This window comes from Rattus norvegicus, chromosome 7 (assembly GCF_021556685.1).
Source record: "Rattus norvegicus strain SHRSP/BbbUtx chromosome 7, alternate assembly SHRSP_T2T, whole genome shotgun sequence".
NCBI classification, from domain to species: Eukaryota; Metazoa; Chordata; class Mammalia; order Rodentia; family Muridae; genus Rattus; species Rattus norvegicus.
The window spans coordinates 29924097-29947349 of NC_141540.1; the positions used below are offsets into that span (position 1 = coordinate 29924097).

At 46.0% G+C, this 23253-nt stretch overlaps 1 protein-coding gene and 1 pseudogene across 2 annotated transcripts in view; one reads left to right on the top strand and one right to left on the bottom strand.

Annotated features, from left to right (window-relative positions):
- Positions 1-2792: 2792 nt before the first annotated feature.
- On the bottom strand, positions 2793-4161 carry Itm2a-ps1 (integral membrane protein 2A, pseudogene 1; annotated as a pseudogene).
- Positions 4162-7318: 3157 nt separating this feature from the next.
- Positions 7319-23253, top strand: part of Aldh1l2 (aldehyde dehydrogenase 1 family, member L2) — a 51390-nt gene continuing 35455 nt past the window's right edge. For both annotated transcript variants that reach the window (NM_001191778.3, NM_001414921.1), the window contains 4 exon segments: positions 7319-7434; positions 16528-16672; positions 20137-20371; positions 22925-23090. In NM_001191778.3, coding sequence (NP_001178707.2) covers positions 7387-7434; positions 16528-16672; positions 20137-20371; positions 22925-23090 — 594 coding nt within the window. In that variant the 5' untranslated portion in view covers positions 7319-7386.

Sequence of the window (23253 nt, forward strand, 5' to 3'; positions counted from 1 at the left end):
CACAGAGAGCTATGCAAACTTCTGGGGAAAGAATTTCTAAAGAACCTGTCCAGTCAAGAGCTGATGGAGCCCTTGTTTACAAGCATGGTGGCGGGGCTGGAGAGATGGCTCAGTGTTTAAGAGCACTGATTGCTCTTCCAGAGGTCCTGAGTTCAATTCCCAGCAACCACATGGTTGCCCACAACCATCTGCAATGGGATCGAATGCCCTCTTCTGGTGTGTCTGAAGACAGCTATAGTGTATAAATAAATAAATCTTTAAAAAAAACAAACAAACAAGCATGGTGGCAAGAAAAATGTTTTCCAAAGGTTACTTATACAACCTCCCTTATTATCACATTTAAAGCCATCTCTGGTCTCAACCTCTTCAACAAGCCTGAGATTTACTACCGCTGTTTCCTGCTTACCTAGCGGCAGAACAGGATTCTTTGCAAAACCCCTCATTCTGGTTTTAATGTAAATTGGCAACACTGAGTTGTTACACTTGGGGGGTTGTCGGACCTTTGATGGCTTGTTTTTCTGCCTTTATCCATTTCATTACTTTATAAATGCAACAGTAAATGAAAGAAAACAATCCAGGACTTTCCATCACCTACTTAGCGTGACCTATGGCAGGCTGGCTGCTGTCTCTCCCTGTCTTTCCCCTCTGTCTACCCCCCCTCCACCTCCATCTTCAGTGAAACCCTTTGTTGTAGAGATTGGCTTAAAATGTACTCAGAGATATTTCTTCCTGAAACTGCCCTGAAGGCTGCTGGGAATGATTTTTTTTTTTTGGTTCTTTTTTTTGGAGCTGGGGACCGAACCCAGGGCCTTGTGCTTCCTAGGCAAGCGCTCTACCACTGAGCTAAATCCCCAACCCCTGGGAATGATTTAAAAAAAAAAAACTCTATTTAAAGAGTACACACAGTCTTGCTTTTAGTTTTAAAATAATAAGAAGGTATCAAGTTTCTTTGGAATATATATTTTAATAAATATATTTAGCTCTATGGGCACATCCCAGAAATGACCTGCCTCAATCTCTCTGGCTGGAGTGTTCATGAGAGACAGAGACTCCTGTGCCTGCAGAGGAGTTCACACAGCAGCTGGAGCCTTGGTCACGCAATCCGCCAGGAGATATGCTCTAGTCCTCCCTCTCTAATCACTGTGGGCCACAGGAGAGCCGTTGCATCAAAGAAAACAAGATCCAACAGAAATGTCTGGTCTACACACTCTGCCAGTAAAAATGAAGAGGAAAACTGGGGTTGGAGGGCATTTTGGGTCACTGATGACAATTTTTTTTGTCCTAAGAGACCTTTATTAAAATGTATATATGCAATGAGATCTATGACAGGCAAAATGGAGTGGCTTTGGGTCTTACAGTGTGCCTAAGTTTATTTTGTACTACTGTAAACAGAATACTTTATTTGGGCTTTATTTGGGCTCACAGCTCTAGTGTCTGGGAGATCCAAACAGCATGGCCCTGACATCCTATGAGGGCTCTCTAGCTATGTTCCAACATGGCAGACAAGCAGAAAGGGAACCTTCTTATACAGGGAGGGCCAAGCACACAAAGTGACCTTGCTTTTTAATATCCCGCTGTCTCCAAAATATCCAGGTGCAGGAATCCCATCTCAGCGCGCAATCTCAGCACTCCCCAACTTGGCTCTGCCTCCTTTAGAGTGCCTACCGCCTCAGCTCCGTGGCTAGGCCAAGTCTCCTTGTGAGCTTGATGATGGCATATCACAGCCAAGCATAGGAATGCAGGTCCAGGGGCTCGAGAGATGACACCAAGGTCAAGGATGCTTGCTGCTCGACCAGAGGACCCAAGCTCAATTCCCAGCACTTATATCCAGCAGCTCACAAAAGCCCTGACTACCTCTGGTTCAAGGGATGAAATGCCCTCTTCTGGCCTCCACAGGCACCTGCACACAGAGACACGAATTTAAAAAATGTAGTATTTTGAAAAGCAAATACTCAGCCTTATTATTTAGAGAGGAAATGTTGTATTAGCATTGACTGATCTGACTATATTGAGCTTCGATTTCATCCTCCCCGCCCCCCCCTCTCTCAAAAGTTCGCTGAGTCCACTTAGTGGGCCCGTATGCACATGGCTATAGAACCACCTACTGAAACATGGTAGCCTTTCAGGAGCCATACACCTGAAGAGGACTTACTTTTCCCCTCAGCAGCTCTCAACTGCCAGTAGCTTCTCGGCTAGGAACAGGATTTCAAGGGCCCTTCCCATGTCCATGCTAGGATTTTGGCTGGCTTCATCTTCTGCAGACCTTGTGAATGCTGGCACAGGTGTATGAGCTCACACAGGCTGTCACATCCTGACTGGTTCGAGGCAGACATCTACTCCTTCTGGATCCCACAGTCTTTCTACCCCCCTGTTCCATGACGCTGAGACCTACAACCAACCTGAACTTCTGCAAATAGCTGCTGGTTATTTAGTGCATCCTATAGCATAAGCGTGAGCATCAGTCCAAGGTCATTTCCCAGCTTCGGGCGCCTCAGATCCCCTTGTCTTTCATTCCCCGGCGCATCGATCCCTTATCGTGTTTCAAGTCAGGACTCAGAGGCCGTGTGACACCAAACTCATTTCACCTCCTGAATCTCCTTCCTCTCAAGCCATCATGTGCCAGTGTCTTTGGATTATAAAACAAACTGAGGAAACAGGCTGTGGTTTGTTTTTTTTTTTTTTCATCTTTACATATTTTCTGTATTTCAGTGCTCTGCAAACTTATCTTACTTATAATCCTATTTTAACAATCTCTATACATTCTTTCTCTTTTTGAATATGGTAAACTTTATTATAGGGTTGTAGAATTCATACAACTAGAGCTCCTTACAGCATTCAGCACCCGTACAGTTCTGTGGATTTCACAATACAGGTATCAGTGAGAGAGAGTCATCACATGGGTAAAAAGATTGTTCACATATCAGTCAGATTCGTTACACAGCACCTGATAGAAATGCAAAAAAAAAAAAAATGTAACTTCTGAAATCAGGAGAAAACAAAAGAGTGGTTAAGAGATTTGACGTGCTTCACGCAAAAATGTCAAGAATAAATTTCAAATGTTTTAAATTTAAAGCATGCTCTAGTCAAGTTATTTTTGTTAAGAAATTGCTTTAAATAACACCAGAGGAATGGGCTTTATGGTCAGGACGGTAAGATGACACATTCATGCTGCTTTCTGAAATCTAAACCCTATAAATTCAAGAGAAAAGATAAACAAGCAATGTCAGCTGAACTAGAATTGGACAATCGCTTGCAGTGGTTAGCAGTTTTCTCCCCCTCTTTCCTTTTCCAGTACAAGCAGTGGAGTATCAATTTCAATATCAAAGTCAGACGGCAAGTTTCTGACTTCTTATCACCAAGGACACTCTTTGTCTGTCACTCTTTACTCTTGACAGATCTTGGTTTCAATGATAAACTCATGGGGGACATGCCTAATCTTCCAGCATTTGTCAATGGCACGCTTACTGAAACCCAGCAGGAAGTCTCTGCGTCTAAGGCGGAAGGATTTTCGGTTGTTGCAAAGTCGGTAAGTAAAAATACCAAGGTTACTAACATCGCGAATTTCTTCCACAGCAACCAGGTCTTCAGGAACCACGTAAGTATGGGGCAAATGCTTGCCACTTGTCCGTTTGCCACAAAGCTCCCCCGGATTCTTTGGAGTCATAGCAATGGAAGTATTGAGGGGCATCAGATAGTAGTTTCCCAAAAGCAAGTCCAGGCAAGCAGTCGTTCCCTTCTCAGAGTCCTGAATAGTTGCCTCAGGATCACTGTGAGAGAAACTGGGAACCGGCGCGTCAATGACTGCGATGTTGTCATCCTCGCGAATACCAACCTCCTCAGTCATGGGCAGAAAGTATGGCTGTCCTCCATGAATGGAATTTACAGCATCCTCAGAGCCAAGGACGCACATCTCACCGTGGTAAATGGTGCTCTTGGGCATGAAGTACTCATAAATGCAGGTTCCGCCAGCAAGCGGTCCTGCCGAGATGAATGAGAGGCCTAAGAGAGGAAGCATCCATCTTCCCAGACGAGCCGTCTTCCTCCTATGGGACAAGTCTGAGCTCTTTGCCAGTCAGGCTTTGAGCTCCGACGGTGTGGCTGACCTCTCGCTGTGCCTCCTCCTTTTGCACCGCCGTGGGGGCTGAAGGCGATCTTCACCATGGTGAATCTTCGGGCTGTGTGGTAAGGCAGGTTGGAAGAAAGAGGAGAGGATCGCGATTGCTTGGCCAGCACTTACTGTCCCCTAATCTTCCGCGGGCTGCAGCAAGCTCGGGCCTCCATGCATTCTTTCTTAATGATCGTGTTCTACTGCCTGAACTAAAATCTACTTTTTAGAAGAATGAGAATGTCAGAATAAAAAGACATTTCAACTTAGGAAATATTTAGTCTGTTTTATTCCTCACATTCTGAAGGCAGATCCAGATAGATAGATAGATAGATAGATAGATAGATAGATAGATAGATGGGTGGGTGGGTGGATGGATGGATGATGGATGGATAGATAGATAGATGGGTGGATGGATACATACATACATACATACATACACATACATACATACATAGATACATAGGTTTATTTACATGTTTTATGTTTATGGGGTCTTTATCTGCATGTACATCTGCACACCAGAAGATGGCGTCAGACACTTGTGAGTTGCCATGTGGGTGCTGGGAATTGAACTTAGGAACTTGAGAGAGCAGTGAGTGCCGCTAACCCCTGAGCCATCTCTCCAGGCCCCTGAAGGCAGAATCTTAAGTAAAGTGATCTGGGCTGGACATCCATTCATTTGACCATTTGGTTCCAAAGTGTTGTTGTAGAAATATAAAAAAATTTTTTAAAAAAAGTATGGAGGGGTTGGGGACTTAGCTCAGTGGTAGAGCGCTTGCCTAGGAAGCGCAAGGCCCTGGGTTCGGTCCCCAGCTCCGAAAAAAAAGAACCGGAAAAAAAAAAAAAAAAGTATGGTTGTCTTTTATCTCGCTAGGTTCAGCACCGCGGTGCCCCAAGATGTCTGCTAGATATCTTGGCAGAAACACATCCCAACTCTGTGGCGGCAGCCCAGTGTCTCCGGCAGCCGCACACTTTTCCTGCACTCAAACCGTCACATAAAAGAACACACAACACAATAACCTTTGGCCCAACTGATAAGATATAACTGCCCACCTAAATATACAAAGCCCTGTACACATCCATCCCTTAAGAACATTCGTAACAACCTGTAAAGGCACAGCGTGGAGTCTTAATGTCACCCGCCATATTGTCCTGCCACGGCTTCTCTCCCTCTCCCTCCTGTCTCTTCCTCCTCTCAGTTCCAGTCTCCTCCTCTTCCTTCAAACTGTTCTCCCGCCCATCCTTCCTTCTCGTCCAGTGACAGGCCTCCTTCTGTCCTGTACCTGCCTCACCTGTGACGTCATCCCACACCAAGGCGGTTCAGCTCAAGCCACACAATTTCCACAGGCTGATACACAAGGCAGTAGAGCTGAAACAGAAATCTAGTCTTGAGATAGTGGTAGAATTACAGCCAATGTCTTGGACCAGGACAGTGGTTAAGGGCTCACACTGCTCTTCCAGAGGATAGGAGTTCAGCTCTCACTGTCCACTTCCTGTAACTCCCCTCCCAGGGAACAAGCACCCACATACAGGCAACACAGTGCACTAATTAAAAATGAACTAAGTCCTTTTTTCCCCCGAAGATTTATTTATTTTTATTTATTTTTATGTATGAGAGTACACTGTAGCTGTCTTCAGACACACCAGAAGAGGGCATCAGATCCCATTACAGATGGTTGTGAGCCACCATGTGGTTGCTGGAAATGAACTCAGGACCTCTGGAAGAGCAGTCAGTGCTCTTAACCGCTGAGCCATCTCTCCAGCAGAAGTAAATCTTTTAATTAGTTAATTAATGGAATGACACTCCTTGACCAGTGTGCATGAACTCAGAGTGCTCAAAAAGGGAAATGGATTTAAGCAAGAATTCAGTAACATTTGCTGCATATCATTACAAGGAAAATACCAGGGTCACCCCAACCCTCTCAGAGACTTCAGTGAGAATGGACACATCTTTGGGTTCAAAAGAGTGTACAGTTCGTAAAGTTAGGTGGGGGTGGGGAAGAAAACTACAGATCTCTCATATCTGGCTTTAAGAACTTCTTTGGCATCCAGTGCCCCGCACGAGTATCTAAATAAATCAAGTGAATTGCTTAAGAAGATTAAGGATAGTGGAGTCCAATAAAAAGTAGCTCCTCTGTATGGCTGTGACAGAGAAAGCTGTTAATCCGTTCAATTTAATTAATGAACTCACAATAAATAGTTTGGAAACAATAATCACACGGGCAGAAGAATATCAAGAAACAAGAGTGAACAACAAGCTCCATGTAACCCCAAACTCCAGGCTAAGGAGTCCTTTTGGGACAACGGTTTCCACTACAGAATGTGTGAGAGTTTCTTCAAAGAGGCAAGGGACAAATGCAGCTATGAGTTGTCTACTGGGGAACTGTGTGGCAAGCCCAGTGGACAGTATCTTATCGACCCTCTCATCCTCCAATGAGTGGGCTATCAGGCTACGCCTAAAGCAAGGGTGCCCAGCCCCTTAACCTTCCCAGATCAAGCCCAAGCTGTACATGTGTGCTTGCTGCTTTCTGGAGACTGTTATGCCGGTGAGTTGGAAAGTGTTCTAATTCATTTCTGTTGCGAAACACTCCGACAAAATAGCTAGTTAGAGGAGAAAGGGCTTGTTTGATTTAGGAGTCCAGGTTACTGTCTATCAATGTCTGGAAGTTAAGACGGGAACCGGAGGCAGCTAGTCACACTCTAGAGAGACAGAGAATGCGTGCATGGTTACTGTTCAACACGGGTGTTCGTTTGTTGTCACTCTTACGCAGTTCGGGGTCCAGCCCATGAAATGGTGCAACCAACAATCAGGACGCCATCCTATCACCTCAGTTAACCAAAAAATATTCCCTACAGGCGTGCTTGGTCTGGCCTTTCCCAGGCCATCCTACTTTGGGCCAAATTAATAATAAAAAGTAACCCTCACAGGGTGTCCGATTAAATTATAAGACACATCCCTGTGCCTGACTCCGAGGGTCTGGTAACTCATGGAAGGTCCCACCTCTAGCGAGCGCCTAGGCTATCCATGGAGCAAAGGCGGAGTCCAGGTAGCTTTCGAGAGGAGCCCCTGGGTTTAGACATGGGTTCGTTCCCCAGACCTGCTACCAGGTCACGTGTGCTTAGGGGCAGGGGCTTTGCCAGCCGAGGGGCGGGCCCTGCCATTCGAGGGGGCGGGGTCGTGAGCAGAGCCCGACTGAGCTGAAGGGGAGCACTCAACCTTCTGCAGCCCTGGTACCCACTCCTGCCGCCTGCCTGGCAATCACTCGCTCCTCTGCACCATGCTGTGGCGGGGTAGCCAGGCGCTACGGCATTTCTCCACCGGCCGGGTGAGTCCTGTCGAGGCGAGCATCGACATCCTGGTCTTGCTTTCCAGACCTCGGGGTTTGCAGAGCTGGGACGGCGAGGCTAGGGTGGGCAGTGATGTTCAGACCTTGCTAGAAGGGACGACAGCTCTTTTCAGATTGGGAGACTCCAGAGAAGCCTGCAGCAGTATCCGGGATGGGAATTGTCAAGTGAGTCTTTGTCTGCTGCCGGGAGTCAGCTGCAGCGGCGGTTGTCAGGTCTGGCTGGGAAGACAAGCTGGGGGCTGACAATGAGAAAAGGGACAGTAGCCAATCTGTTATTCTTCCTTTATGCATTTCGTGGCCCCGACGTGAGTGGTTTAGGATCGGGATGGTGGATAAGTGTGATCGAGACTGCCTTGCAAGGTCTACCAGATGTGACTGGGACGCAGGCAAGCTCAGCGCTGCTTCTGGGACAGCCTGGTGCTTCCCAGCGAGCGTGGCAGCCAGATTTCCAGGATCACCCAGCGCTGCAGGAGTAGCCACGTTGGAACGTTGTGAAACTGTAGAGTCAGAACCGGGCCCCGGCCCAGCCCACAGACGTGGGATTGCATCAGATCGTTTCTAGAAATGGAAGAAGAGCCGACACGTTGCAACTAGCTCTGCCCTCAGCACTTTGGTGGCTCTGGGGATAGACAATGCAGGCTGCTTAGGCTAAGGAAAGCGGCTATCCTGTGCACACAACCTCTTTTGTAATCAGCACGTCCTGGCTGTCTTCCCTCCGTTGGGTTTTCCCTGACAATGCCATATGTAAAAAAGTTGAAGGCAGGATCCAAACAAATGATCAGGGTTATTTTGCTCCGTACAATCAATGTTAGTGACCTTGGGGGACAGTCATAGTTTATAAGAGACCTCTGTGCCCTAGGCTTTTCACCATTCTGCTGGGTAACCCTCGGACCCTTCCTTAGTTTCTTTAACCACTCTGGCCGTGCCTTCTGGTCCTGGGGCACAGACAGCAAGGAGCTGTGTCTAGTACCCTGGTCTTTGCCACCACCTCGTTAGTGAACAGTTGGAAAGCAGTTAGGAAGGAGTTTTGAAGGATCAGGAGATTTCCATGCTGGACTTACAGAAGTTTTCAGTTAAAAAAAAAAAAATGCTGAACAAGCCAAGTGACAGATGCCAGGAATAGAAACATGGCTGGGCGAAGCAGCAGGCTGCCCCAGGGACCCTCTGTCCCCGGGAATACATGTGGGAAGGTGGCCACAGACAGAGCTGGGAAGTAGGTATAGTTCTTCCCGGTCAAGAGGGAAACAGAGAAGGATAGAGGAAGAACCAGAGATAATTTACTCTACAGATAGTGTGAATCATATTCTTTATGCTGTACTCTGTAAAAAACGATCTTAAAACGGATGTATGCATGGCCAATAAGACTATAAAATGGAACACTGGCAGTTTCTTTTGTAAAAATTTTAAATGGCATCTTATTTGGAGCAGAGGATGGCGGGAGTTGGGGTCATACCACAGCACATGTGTAGGAGCCAGAGAGCAAGTTTTAGTAGTTAGCGCTCGCCTTCCTTCTTATCAGTCCTGGGAATCGAACTCAGATCCCCAGGCTTGGCAGCAAGTGCCCTTTACCAGATGAGCTTTGTTGCTGAGCTGCTCGGTATGGCATTAACGCTATCTCGGCCACGTGACGCTGCATCCACTCTCTTAGGTTTTTATTTGCTTGTTTTCATGGTGTCAGGGATAGAGCCTGGAGCCTTCTACACACAGAGCGTGTGCTATATCCCCGAGTCACATCCCAAGCCCCACAAAAACTAACACTCACACAGAAACCTATGTATAAGTTTTTTTTTTTTTTTTTTTGGTTCTTTTTTTCGGAGCTGGGGACCGAACCCAGGGCCTTGCGCTTCCTAGGTAAGCGCTCTACCACTGAGCTAAATCCCCAGCCCCGTATAAGTTTTTTTTTTTTCTTTTTTTTTCCCCCGGAGCTGGGGACCGAACCCAGGGCCTTGCGCTTGCTAGGCAAGCGCTCTACCACTGAGCTAAATCCCCAACCCCCTATGTATAAGTTTATAGGAGCTTTTTTATAATCACCCCAAGTTGGAAAGACCTTACTTGTCCTCAACTGGGGGTAAGATGAACACATCGTAATATAACCATATTATAGTGGGTTTTACCTTCCATGGGGAGAAAAGAGCCACTGACAGCTGAATAGGGAACGAGACTTAAACGTGAATGTTAAGCATATGAACTCGCTCAAAGGTCTAGATGCTCACGGATCTGACGGTTTTTAAAAAGAGGATCTAGGGGCACAGGAGAGCTCACTACTTCTCAGGACCTAGGTATAGAAGGAAGGAGAAAGTACAGTGGGCACAATGAAGTGGTAGTGGGTGCTGGCCCTGCCACAGTCGCACCTACACTTACAGAGCCCAAGCTCAAGGCGCGAGTGCACGCATGCGCATACGCACCGCTGCTGCAGCCCTACCGCGGCCCAAGCTCAAGGCGCACACGCAAGAAAAGGGGCGTTTGAATGCATTGGAATTATACTTTATGCTAATCTGTTTGCTGTGGCTGTTACAAAGTGCAGGAGGCTAGGCTTTCATCAGCTTTCAGTTCTGGAGGCTTAAGAGCATGGTACCAACATCTGCTTGACTCTGGAAAAGCCTTGGAGAGATGACATCACAGTGATAGGGACACATTGGAGAGTGAAGATGGTGTCTCCCCTTTCTTTTTCTTTTTTCTTTTTTCTTCTTTTTTCCGGAGCTGGGGACCGAACCCAGGGCCTTGCACTTGCTAGGCAAGCGCTCTACCACTGAGCTAAATCCCTAACCCTGTGTCTCCCCTTTCTTTTAAAGGCTTTGAGATGTTCCATGGTCACCAGTTTCATGCCAGGAGCTCTCTCTAGTCACCTGGCTAAGCACGTGTCTTTAGGCCTCACTTCCTGACAGGCCTCTTCTTGTTTTGTTTTGTTTTTTTTCTTTTTTCTTTTTTTTCGGAGCTGGGGACCGAACCCAGGGCCTTGTGCTTGCTAGGCAAGCGCTCTACCACTGAGCTAAATCCCCAACCCCGGCCTCTTCTTTTAAAATGGTTTTTAATCCTTTTCGTTCCTCAAAAGATGATATACATACATATACATTACATAGATATACATACGTAGATATACATAGACATTACATATACATCATATACATTACACACATATATACATATACATTATATACATTACACATATATACATACATATACATCACACGTGTGTATATATATACATACATATACATCATATACTTTACATATATACACATACATACACGTACACATATGCATATGCATGTTCGAGAGGTAACTGGAAAGAGTTTTTGCAGAGATTGTAAGTTTAGTTCCCCACATCTGCACACGGTCCTGTGGGCTTTACAGCAAGCAGAAAGAAACGATCAGGGTGAGAGAAGAATGAAACCTGGAGCCGGCTGGTCTTGGTAACCGGTGCTGGGCCGAGACTTCTAAGTCTGACTCAGAGCGTTTCACTTTAGCCATACTTAAGCATGGCCCAATATCGGAAGACAATTTTTGGAGAACTAGTAACCGGGCCCCGTGAGTACAACTGTTGACTTGGAAACAATCCTCACAATCAGAGTCTGGGGAGACTGACTGAGATAAACAGTATGCCTATGGGCATTGGAACTGGCCTGGCCCTAAAACAGCACAGAGGTCACTTAGGCTGTTATAAAGCACAAGTGACATCGCTTATAGGATGAGTTCTGTGACATAGAAGTAATGCTCAAGGTTCTATGGGGGAAGTCTGGGATGAGCAAACATAATATTCTAGGGGAGACAGGTAGACCTTGGTCCAACAGGTAACAAAAATTGTAAACTACATCCCCTCCCCCCAGCAACCTGGGAAAACAGCTAAGCCCCTCCTTCCATTGAAGAGAAGCTCTGTGTTTAACTTTCCTGGCTTCCCCGGTGCTTATCAGTGTGCACAAGCACCTTTTGGCCCTCTCTAAGCATCCATGTTGGGCAGCCCACCACCACCTGTAACTCCAACACCACTCTCTGCCCTCTGAGGCCATCAAACACTCATAGCATAAGTCATAGATACACACATATCAGTAATATACAAATAATGAATCTTTAATAATGCTTTGTAGACCAGGCTGGCAAAAACTCACAGAGATCCCCCTGCCTCTGCATCTGGAGTGCTGAATTAAAGGTTTGTGCCACCATGACCAGCTTGAAAAGCATTTTAAAATGCAATGAGGACTAGGCTACGTAAAGCAGACCTCTGGCACCCACAGTGGCTCAGCTCTGACCCCCAGTACTGAGGGAAAAATCCATATGACAATTGACATGAATCTCCTCTTCATGGAATGATGCACTAAGCGAGTTGCACAAGCTTGTCCCCGGTGGCGGCACCCGCAAATCTTGCGTAGTTTCATCTCTCTGTGAAGCATGACACGCGGCTCCTCTATTCAGGCGAGAGCTCGAAACCCCAGATGTGGGCCTTTGCACGCTCCAAATATATCCTAGGAATATCCCGAAGGCCAGCTATGAAGTCTGATGTTATTTTCGCTCTCTGCTCCATTTTTAAGCACACAAGGCATGCCTCCGTGGGGCCGGGTCATGCCTTGACAGCGTTGCCTCAGAGGTCTACTAACCCAGAAATAAGTCCCAGTCACCCTCCCGTCACTCAGGACTTCTCACTGTCTTCAGAATATGACACAATTTACTGGCAACAGACAAAAGCCCCCTTGCAGTTCCTGACTCCCTTGATGTTTCTCAGCATCCCATGACTCCCCATTCTGGAAACGGTGCTATTTATCCATTTTCTTCTGCCTGGAAATTCCCAGGGTTCTCCCGTCATCCTCCCCACTTTCTTGGCCAGCTCCCACGATGAGATGCCTGAGATTCTGCTTGAGAATTCCCTTGGGGGGAAGGAGATGGCTCAGCATGTTAAAGTGCTTGCTGAAGAAGCATCAGGTCCTGACTTCAGATCCCTGCACTTGAGTAAAATGTTGGGCACGGTGGTGTGTACCTGAAGCCTAAGATCTGGGAAAGCAGAGAGAGGAGGATCCCTGGAGTCGACCGGCTACCACTGTAGCTGAATCAGTCAGCTCCATGTTTGGTGAAAGACCCTGTCTCAAATAATAACATGGAGAGTGATAGAGGAGGGCACCAGACCTCCATGAGCGCATGCCAGCACGCGCGCGCGCGCACGCACACACACACACACACACACACACACATACACACACACATACACACCTGCATTCATATGTGCACATGCACACAAACACATATGGACACATGTATACAAATATCCTATCTCCCACCCACTATGAAGAACTCCCTTCCAGGGATCTCTTCCCCTCTCAGAACCTCATTGCTCCCACCTATTTTAGCACTAAGTCACTGATATGTCTACTTGAGTGCCTTCCCTCCTAACTGATGAATTCCCAGACAGGGACCATTTTTTTCTATGCATCTTGTAGTGTAGGGGGTCCTAAAGGGAAATGTGCCCAGAGAAGAATTGAGAGAGACAAACTGAAGAAGTGTGGGTATGTCTGGAAGAGATCTCCCTGACTGACAATTGATGTGGTGTGCCCACTGTGGGCAGCACCATCCCTAGACAGGCTGTGTAAGAAAGCTAACTGAGCAAGAGGGAGGGAGCCAGTAAGCAGCTTTCCTCCATGGTTTCTGCTTCTCTTTCTGCTTTAACTTCCCTCAGTGGTGGACTGTGACCTAGAACTATGAGCCAAATAAGCTCCTGTCCTCACCAAGTTGCTTTTTGGTCATGGTGCTTATCACAGCAATAGGAAAGCAAAGTGGAAAATTCCATCCTGTTTCCTGGTGACTATTGGATTTCAGGCTGTTTCCATACACCATTGCTTCAATATCTTCATCTGTAAAAACGAGTTATGAATGCCTGTTTCTGAGAGTCTGTGTAGTCAAATCATACATATGAAATATTTGACAACATTCCAGTCAAGTGTTTCTAGTTGTTTCTACTTTTTCTTTCTGCCCCAAGCTTCCCAGGGCAGTCTGTGGCAGGGAAGATGTGGTCTGGTATATCTGGTAAATAAATGGAGCAGAGAGTATTGGATGTTAGTGTGCTCACTGATCACTAGGGAGCTTCTAAGGCAAAGCTTCCTGGGGCCCTGATTCTGACTCACTAAATCTGCCATGAGAACCCCAAACCCACATTTGAACTGGCAGGTCCTGAGTACTGTGCCTGGAGAAATGAAAGCAAGAAGTGTCTTAAGTCCAGTCTTCTGACATCTTATAAATTCACAAATACACTTTGAGCCCTGAAATCTTGACTTTCCCAATGTTAAAGTCTGACCTTGGGCTGGGGGTGCAGCTCTGTAGTAGAGCGCAAGCTTCATGTTCAACTCAGCACATGAAGGGAGGTGGTGAGGAGTCACCAGTTAAGCTCAGAGAGTGTCTACGGAATATAATATTTTCAGTGACAACGTGGCTGCTTTAAACACCCCTTTCCCAGCCGATCTAGAGTTGAACTCCAACTAGCCAGATGACAGTCATGTAGAACGTAGCAAGCACACTGCGCTGAAGGATGAGGTCTCCTGGCTTTTGTGCTCTTTGAGGTTTTCCACCAATACCCCTATTTTGATAACACTAGTTGTTGTGCCAAGGGTCTTGCATATGGGGAATAAATATTCCTCCAAAGGGCTACATTCAGCCGGGATCCTCTGTGTATTTTGAAAACAGTGTTTCTTATGTCTTAAAATATCTGGCATTAGTAATTGTATCTGGTGAAGTTGACACTTTTGTAAGGTGGCCAACAGGAAGATTCTATTTCAGCCCTAATTAGAGGATACAGAGATAATATTTATAGAACATTTTAGTATTTTTCTTGGTGTGTGTGTGTGTGTGTGTGTGTGTGTGTGTGTGTGTGTGCGCGCGCGCGCGCACGCGTACACCCAAGTAATCCGAAAGAGGGTTGAATCCCTTGGAGCTAGAGTTACAAGTGGTTGTAAGCAACCTAACATAGGAGCAGGGACTCAATATGGGTCTTCTGGAAGAGTAGCAAGAGCTTTTAACTACCAAGCATCTCTCCAATGCCCATCAGTCTTAGTTAGGGTTTCCACTGCTGTGAAGAGATCATGACCAAGACAACTCTTATAAAGGACAGAAGGGACAACATTTAATTGGGGCTGGCTTACAGGTTCCGAGGTTCAGTCCATTATCATAATAGCGAAAAGACACGGTGCTGGAGAAGGAGCCAAGAGTTCTACATCTTCATCTGAAGGCTGCTAGGAGAAGACTGACTTCCAGGCAACTAGAAGGAGGGTCTCAAAGCCCACCCCTACAGTGACACATTTCCTCCAACAAGGCCACACCTATTCCAACAAGACCACACATTCTAATAGTGCAAACCCTGGGCCAACCATATTCAACCATATTCAAACCACCATACCATCTACTTGTTTTTGAAACAGTCTCTCATTGGCCTGGAGCTTGCCCACTCAGATGGACTGGCTGGCTAACAAGCCCTAACAATCCACCCGTCTCTGTTCCCTCAGCACTGAAATTACATGTGCATGCCCCATATCCAGCCTTCCTACTTTAAAAAAAAATTAAATCCTTTGAGCATTTCATATATGAGTACTGTGTTTATAGCACTTCTAGCTCTCCTTTTCCCCTCTCAAATTTGTGACCTCTTCAATTATTTTTGGTGTGTGTGTGTGTGTGTGTGTGTGTGTGTGTGTGTGTGTAAAACCTGCTGCAGCCACTTAGCATTGCCCATATGTATGTGTAGGATTGGTCACTTGGGATTTGATAACTTTCATGTAACCTTAGGTGTGGGAATTGTATGTAGATGTATCAGGTACATGCAGGAGTTGTATGTAGATGTATCAGTTACATGCAGGAGTTGTATGTATATGTATCAGTTACATGCAGGAGTTATATGTAGATATATCAGGTACATGCAGAAGTTATATGTATATGTATCAGGTACATGCAGGAGTTGTATGTATATGTATCAGGTACATGCAGGAGTTGTATGTAGATCTTTCTTTTTCTTTTTTTTTTTTTTTAAGATTTATTTATTATGTATACAGTGTTCCACCTGTATGCTTGCTTGCAGACCAGAAGAGGGCACCAGATCTCATTACAGATGGTTGTGAGCCACCATGTGGTTGCTGGGAATTGAACTCAGGACCTCTAGAAGAGCAGCCAGTGCTCTTAACCTCTGAGCCATCTCTCCAGCCCTGTAGATCTTTCAGTTGGGGCTGGGCATACATGATCAGTTGTTCTCTGAATTTTAAACAATCATGTGGCTTTCTGTAATTACCTCTATCTACTACCAAAAAAAAATCCTCTTTGCTAAAGGCTTAGAGCCATGCTTATCTGTGGGATAAGGATGAGTATTTAGCATGCAGTTGGGACTCATATGAGTTGAATAAAGTGGCATGGTGTACTCTCCTCTAAGACGTATGACCTCACTAGCCATGGGGAGTTGGGTATAAGTTGCCTCCTATTTAGAGGGTCTTACGTCCTTAAGTACAAGTACAAAGCCGTTGGTTACTACCAACATGCAAGTACCGCTACTGCCCCTCTATTTCTAACGTCCTAATGGTCATTGTGGTTCATGAATGTTACAGCGAGGGAAGACTATTGACTGCTTCTCTCCCTTGGTAGCTTGCATAGCACTTTCTAGTACTATGAAAGTCAGTCTTCCAGAAAGTGGCCTTCCGGTCAAATCCAGTTCGATTTTTTTCTGGATCCTTTGTCGGAAGTGCATGGTATTTTCAGCAACGGGATTTTATCTTCAACTTCTGAGAGACAACCAAAGAATAGACACCACCATAGCCTTGTTATGGGAGTTACTTGATCTCTCCTGACAAACACTTGGAAAGAAGTTGGTCCTCTCTCGTGCCCGAAACTGTGGTTTTTGTTGGATAGTCTAGTTTGGGGGAAACATTATCACCCCAAGTAGCACAGCTGGACCGCCAGTCACATTATGTAGCCCAGGCTGGTCTTGAAGCAGCGACCCTCCTGCCATCACACCAGACTAATCATTTTGTTTTGGGAGTCTTCTGGTAGTCCTCGCATCAACATTTCACACAACCGTTTTCTGTTCACAGCAACCTTTGTCACTATACTCGTCCACAGGTTTATTTCAAAAACAAGTTGAAGTTGGCACTTATTGGCCAGAGCCTGTTTGGACAGGAAGTCTACAGCCACCTCCTGAAAGAGGGTCACCGAGTAGTGGGAGTGTTCACAGTGCCAGACAAGGATGGAAAGGCCGATCCACTGGGTGAGTGCATCTAAAAGGACCCGGAGTCCAATGCTCTCAAGGCTGGTTGCTGATCAGAGCTGGTTTTGTGGCATCGCATGTGATCTCTGTTGTGCCATATCAAGACAAGGCTTTCATGGTCCAAGGTGGCTGCCTCAGCCCCAACCAAGTCTATGTTCTAGAAAGCAAACAGGGAAAAGAGGAAGCCGGGATGATGGTTCAGTTACTAAAGGGCTTGTTACCTGAGCTTGAGGACCTAGCTCAGATCTCCAGCACCCAACGTAAAACCTGGTGCCTGGCCTCGTCTCTTATGTCAACATGGTTGGGTCAAGGTGGGGACAAGGGAATCCTTGGGACTCGTTGGCCAGATAACCTAGATAATTGGCCAGCACCTGGTTCAGTAAAAGATCCTGTCTCAAAAAATAAGGTGCAGAAGAATTAAGGGACTCCTGACGTTGACACGTGGCCTCTCTACACACAGGTGAACACATGGACATGTGCATATGCTCATATGAACATGTACATACACCTAAAAGAGAAAGACAGGGAGCACAGAGGGCACACTTTATTACAGACATAGTCCAGAAGTGGCACAAGTCACTTCCATTCATATCCAACAAGCCAGATGTTAGTCATAGGTCGATTCCTTCTACGGGGAGCCTGAGAACTGAGATTGTCTTGGGGGTAGCTACATATTTAACTGTACAAGGTGTCTTAGTTTTGTTTCCTGTTGCTGCGATAATTTTAAAAAGCACCCTAGCAAATGCAACTTAAGGGATGAAGGATTTCTTTGGCTTGCAGTTTTGGGTTACACAGTCCATCGCTGTGAGAAAGTTGAGGCGGTTGGTCAGATCACATCCATTCGATCAAGAGCGGAGAGTAGACTGAACCCCCAGTGAACTAGACTGTTGGGGGGAGGGCAGCAATGGGGGGAGGGTGGGGAGGGGAACACCCATAAGGAAGGGGAGGGGGGAGGGGGATGTTTGCCCGGAAACCGGGAAATAACACTCGAAATGTATATAAGAAATACTCAAGTTAATAAAAAAAAAAAAAAAGAGCGGAGAGTAACGGATTCATACACGCACACTAGTGCTCTGCTAGCTTTGCTCACTTTCAAACAGTTCACGATTCCCCGCCTAGGAAATGGTTCTGTCCACCTTGGATGGTCTTCCAACTTTAACTGAGAGGATCAGGACAATCCCCCCGCAGACCAGCCCATAGACCAACCTGATTGAAACGGTTAATCATTGAGACTTTCTTCCAAGGTGACTCTAGCTTCTGACAGCTAAAGCTAAGCACCCCACTAGAAGACCCCACACCTGGAGGATGGGTGCAGACAACTTAGCAATCCCTGCTGTGTACATGAATTTTTGGAATTACAGATATGGTTATCAGATTCATTTCAAGGTAGATCAGGGAAAGGGGTGTTCCCTCGGTACCCGGATCCAGGGTCAGGACCTCTTTCCATTGGTCATGACTATTCGAACTCATGATGTGACACAGAAGAAGAAGACAGCCCAACATGACTTATACACAGTATGGCTTGAGACGGTGCAGCATGGCTGGCAGCAAAGGTTCTAACAGCAGGAGACAGAGGTAGGGTCTGTTCCTCTCCACCAGTGACCCTGTGCTAGTCACTTAGCTTACCAACCGCCAGTTCCGTGGCCCGTGCCTCACGGGGAGAGGTGAGAGCTCCCGAGGGGAAAATGTGTGTACAATGCTATTCCTTACATCAGGCCTGTAAGTAAGCAGTGATAGCGTCTAAGAGCTCCCATCAGGAGAGTCCACTGAGCAAGCCAAAACTAGCTCTGGGCAGTCAAAACCCACAATAGAGAGACCAATAAGCTACCATCCCAAGTTTCTACTTCTGCAGAGCTCTCTCTCTCTCTCTCTCTCTCTCTCTCTCTCTCTCTCTCTCTCTCTCTCTCTCCAGTGAAAACATCTTCCCAACCCCATTTTCTTTCCCAAGCAACCTCAGATTCCTTCTGTTATCACACAAGTGATGTGTGTGTGCCCAGGCATGTGTGGGTACCTGGACTGTAGAGGTGAGAGAAGGATGTCAGGTGTCCAGCCCTGTAACTCTCCACCCCACGGAACAGGACTTGGAGGCAAAGGTGGGCAGGTCTTTGTGAGTTCAAGGCCAGTATGGTCTACAGAGCGAGTTCTAGGATAGAAGGAGCTATACTGTGAGATCCTGTCTTTATTTTAATTACCTCTATATCTGTGAACGTAGTCATCAGGCACTCAACACAAGTTTTGGGAACTACTACTGGGCCAGCTCTCCAGCCCCGTGTCCGGATTTTTAAAATGTGACTGCTGGAGATTTGAACTCAGGTCCTTGTGTGTACATGGCAAGTACTTCTACCCTCAGAGCCACCTCCCCATCCCCCATTATCACTCTTTACCTCCACTCGCCTGCCATCTGATGTGAGCTACATTTCTTGAACATTGTATGACATTAACGTTTTGTGGGGGTAGCTCAGAGTCTTTCAGATGGCCTGATCAAAGTCTAGCCTCCATTCAGACACCTTTGGGACCTAACAAGGCTTCAGGGCTCAGGTTTTGTCTCAGAGACCTCACCTTATCCTTTAGGACTGTGATAACTGGAGAGAGAAGGAGACAAAAGAACAGAAGCAAGCCCTCCAGCCTTAGCTCCTGGAAATGGCCTATGGTATATGCTGTCACATGCACACAAACACACACACACACATGTGCACACGCATATGCACACACATGCATATGAACACATGTATGCACAGTGTACACACACATGCACACGTATGAATAGACACTCATGCACTCAAGCACACATATGCACAGACACACACGCACACATTGTACACATACACACATGCAAACATGGACACACACATGCACACACACATATGCAGACACATGGACACACACACATGCACACACACATATGAATAGACACACATATGCACACACATGAATATGAACACACATATGCACAGTGTACACACACACGTACACGTATGAATAGACACTCATGCACTCAAGCACACATATGCACAGACACACACGCACACATTGTACACACATACACATGCAGACACATGCACACACACATGCACACAACATATGAATAGACACGCACACACATACACATGCACTCACATATATGCAGACACACAAGCACATGCACATGTATGCATATACATACATACTCACACACACACATAAAAATGTAATGAAAGTATCTTTAGGAAAAGACCCTTTCATCAAAATCTGAAAATACCATTTACCAACTTTCAAACTCAAATACATTATGCTTTTAATATCTGAACGTCCCTCTAGAAAGATGGACTAGCCTGATACAATAGTAACAACATCAAATTCTAGTCACAATCCCAGTTCCTCCGCCGTGTTTAGCCTGTAAAAGTTGCGTGAAATTGCAATGTTACAGTGTGTTAATATGGGATCATGGTGTTTAAAAAAGGAACAATCCTTTTTTGTGTTCTCAGCTTTGGCCGCAGAGAAAGATGGGACCCCTGTGTTCAAGTTCCCTCGATGGAGAGTCAAGGGTAAAACCATCAAGGAGGTAGCAGAAGCCTATCAGTCGGTAGGTGCTGAGCTCAACGTGCTTCCCTTCTGCACGCAGTTCATCCCCATGGACATCATCGACAGCCCAGAGCACGGCTCCATCATCTACCACCCCTCACTCCTACCCAGGCACAGAGGGGCTTCTGCCATCAACTGGTGAGATCTGTAACAGCAACGATGATAGCTCGATTTCCATGGTCCATGGCTTTTCTGTTGCTCTCCTACGCGATGTGGAAACTAGGTGTGTTTAGGGCTAGGGAGATGAGATGGCTCAGTCAGCGATGGGCTTGCTGTGCGTGCACGGGAACCTGAGTTCGGATCCCCACCACCCACATAAAAGCCAGGCGGGGAGGCTTGCGTGTGTAATCCCAGCTAGTGAGAGGTAGAGATAGGCTTGTTCCCTGGAGCTCTCTGACCAGCCAGCCTGGCTGAATCAATGGCCTCGAGGTTTCATGACAGACCCGGACTCAAAAACCAGAATGAAGAACTGAGGAAGATACTTGATGTCAATCTCTGGCCTTTGCATATGTGTGTACTCCACATGTACACATGCACATAAACACATGCATCTAGCATGCATGAAGGTGTACACATGTACACACACACACACACACACACACACACACACACACACACTTTGTCTGCATGTAAGAGCCTGATTGATTGCTTTAGTTGTTTGAAGGCCTCTGAGAGCTGGACATGCTACATGAGGTAGGACAGAATTCCCCAATGGTGGCTTCTGGTGATCAATTGCAGTTGCTGCAATCAGGTCCCCAAAGCTTCAGTGGTCAGGCGAATAAGATCAGTTTGATTCATGCTGGTTCACGGCAGGACTTCTTTGCACGTTTGACCCATATCTTCATAGTCTTCATAGTGTGCTATGTTCTCAGAACATTTTTTCTTCTTACACAAATGATCTCAATCCGTTTAAGAAAGTGCAGAGTTAGGGGGTTGGGGATTTAGCTCAGTGGTAGAGCGCTTACCTAGGAAGCGCAAGGCCCTGGGTTCGGTCCCCAGCTCCGAAAAAAAGAACCAAAAAAAAAAAAAGTGCAGAGTTAGAAGCTGCCTTCTTTATCAGCCATCTCCCTTCCTTTGCCTTAAAGCTTCTCAGAGAGATGTTGTCCAACATTCTCACATCTGTTTCACGACAGTTCCTGACACTCCATAGGTACCCAACACAATGGCTCACTATGCTGAGGCTGAATTGGTCTTTCCCCACCACCTTTAGCTTTGTTCTCTCATCTGCCCCCTTCCTGGTATCTCTTGGTTTCAGATTGTTAGATATACAAAACAACAACAACAAAACCAAAAACCAAAACCAAAAACTATATGTGGTGCTCAAAAATACTTTTTGGTATTGAAAGATTGATGCTAGGAATTTGTTTACTTTTGATCTGATAAATAGTAGTAGTATAGTACTAGTACTAGACTAGTACTACTAGGAGTAAGTAGTAGTAGTAGAGGTAGTAGTAAGTAGTCATATTAGTAGTAAGTAGTAGTAGTTGTAGTAGTAGAGGTAGTAGTAGTAAGTAGTAGTAGTAGTGGTAGTGGTAGTAGTAGTAGTAGTAGTAGTAATAGTAGAAGTGGTAGTAGTAGTAGTAGAGGTGGTGGTAGTAGTAGTGGTAGTTGATCCCTTTATACTTGGATTGGTTTTTCATTTTGAATTCTTTGTATGTACAAAATCATTGGGTCATAGCATATGTATATTTTCAATGTGTGACATTGAAATGACAGTGTGATGATAATTCCTCAATATTTCTAAGACACACACACACACACACACACAGAGAGAGAGAGAGAGAGAGAGAGAGAGAGAGAGAGAGAGAGAGAGAGATCCATTGGATGACCTCTTTAGGTGTTGCTTGCTTGACAGCTCAGAGAAATACAAATGATTTAGGGAGGGGGTTGAGGCAGAGAAGGCTCAGAAGTTAAGAGCTCGTGCTGCTTTGACAGATGACCAGAGTTTGGTCCCAGCACCCAAATAGTATCTCACAACAGCCTGTAACTCCAAGTCCCCGGGATCTACCGCCCTCTTCTGGCCTCTGAGGTCATCTGCACACACGTGCCATGCACTCACAGGCACATACATATCTTAAAAACGACTTAGGGCATTTCTGAAGCATCATTTTATACCTTCTCTGTATGCGCCTGCTCTCTAAGATGAGTCTGTGGCTACCTGTCCACATATATAGCATTTTGTATTTCTTAGTCCGGGCCGGATACAGCACGTTTACTACAGTTTACATAGCCAGTCTAGAGCTTATTCTATATTAAGTGATATTTATACTAAGTTATGCAGCCTAAACCGACCATCGGTTTTCCTTTTCACAAGCAGCCTGCTACATTTTCCCCTCTTGTTCTGTCTATGATCGAGTATAATGTAGGACGTACAGGCAAGGATGAGAGTGACTCAGCCCTCGAGGGGAAAGCTGACACTGCAGTCAGTGGGTGGCAGTAAGGATGGATTATGAGACCTTTGAAGATGCACACGAGCCATTGCAAGACGACACATACACGGGGACGCAGTGCTAGCAACGTAGGGATGCTGCTCTCTAAGACCACCGATGGCTCTGAGTTCCGCCATGAACTTGTGTAGGCCACTGCGTTCACTGTCTGCGTTTGCATTGTAACCTCCTTACCCGTAACCTGACTGATTCTCTACTTGGTACAATCAGCCAGCATTTTAAATGGAAACTCCTCTTTTCACAGGACTCTAATCATGGGAGATAAGAAAGCTGGGTTTTCTGTTTTCTGGGCAGATGATGGTTTAGATACAGGACCCATCCTTCTTCAGAGATCGTGTGACGTCAAACCCAATGACACAGTGGACTCGCTTTATAACCGGTTCCTTTTTCCTGAGGGGATCAAGGCCATGGTCAGTATACTCACAGCATCAGTACGAATTTAGCAAACCTTTAACATCTGAGGACTGCTTTTCTTTTTCTTTTTCTTTTTCTTTTTCTTTTTTTTTTTTTTTTTTTTTTTTTTTTTTTTGGAGCTGAGGACCGGACCCAGGGCCTTACGCTTTCTAGGCAAGC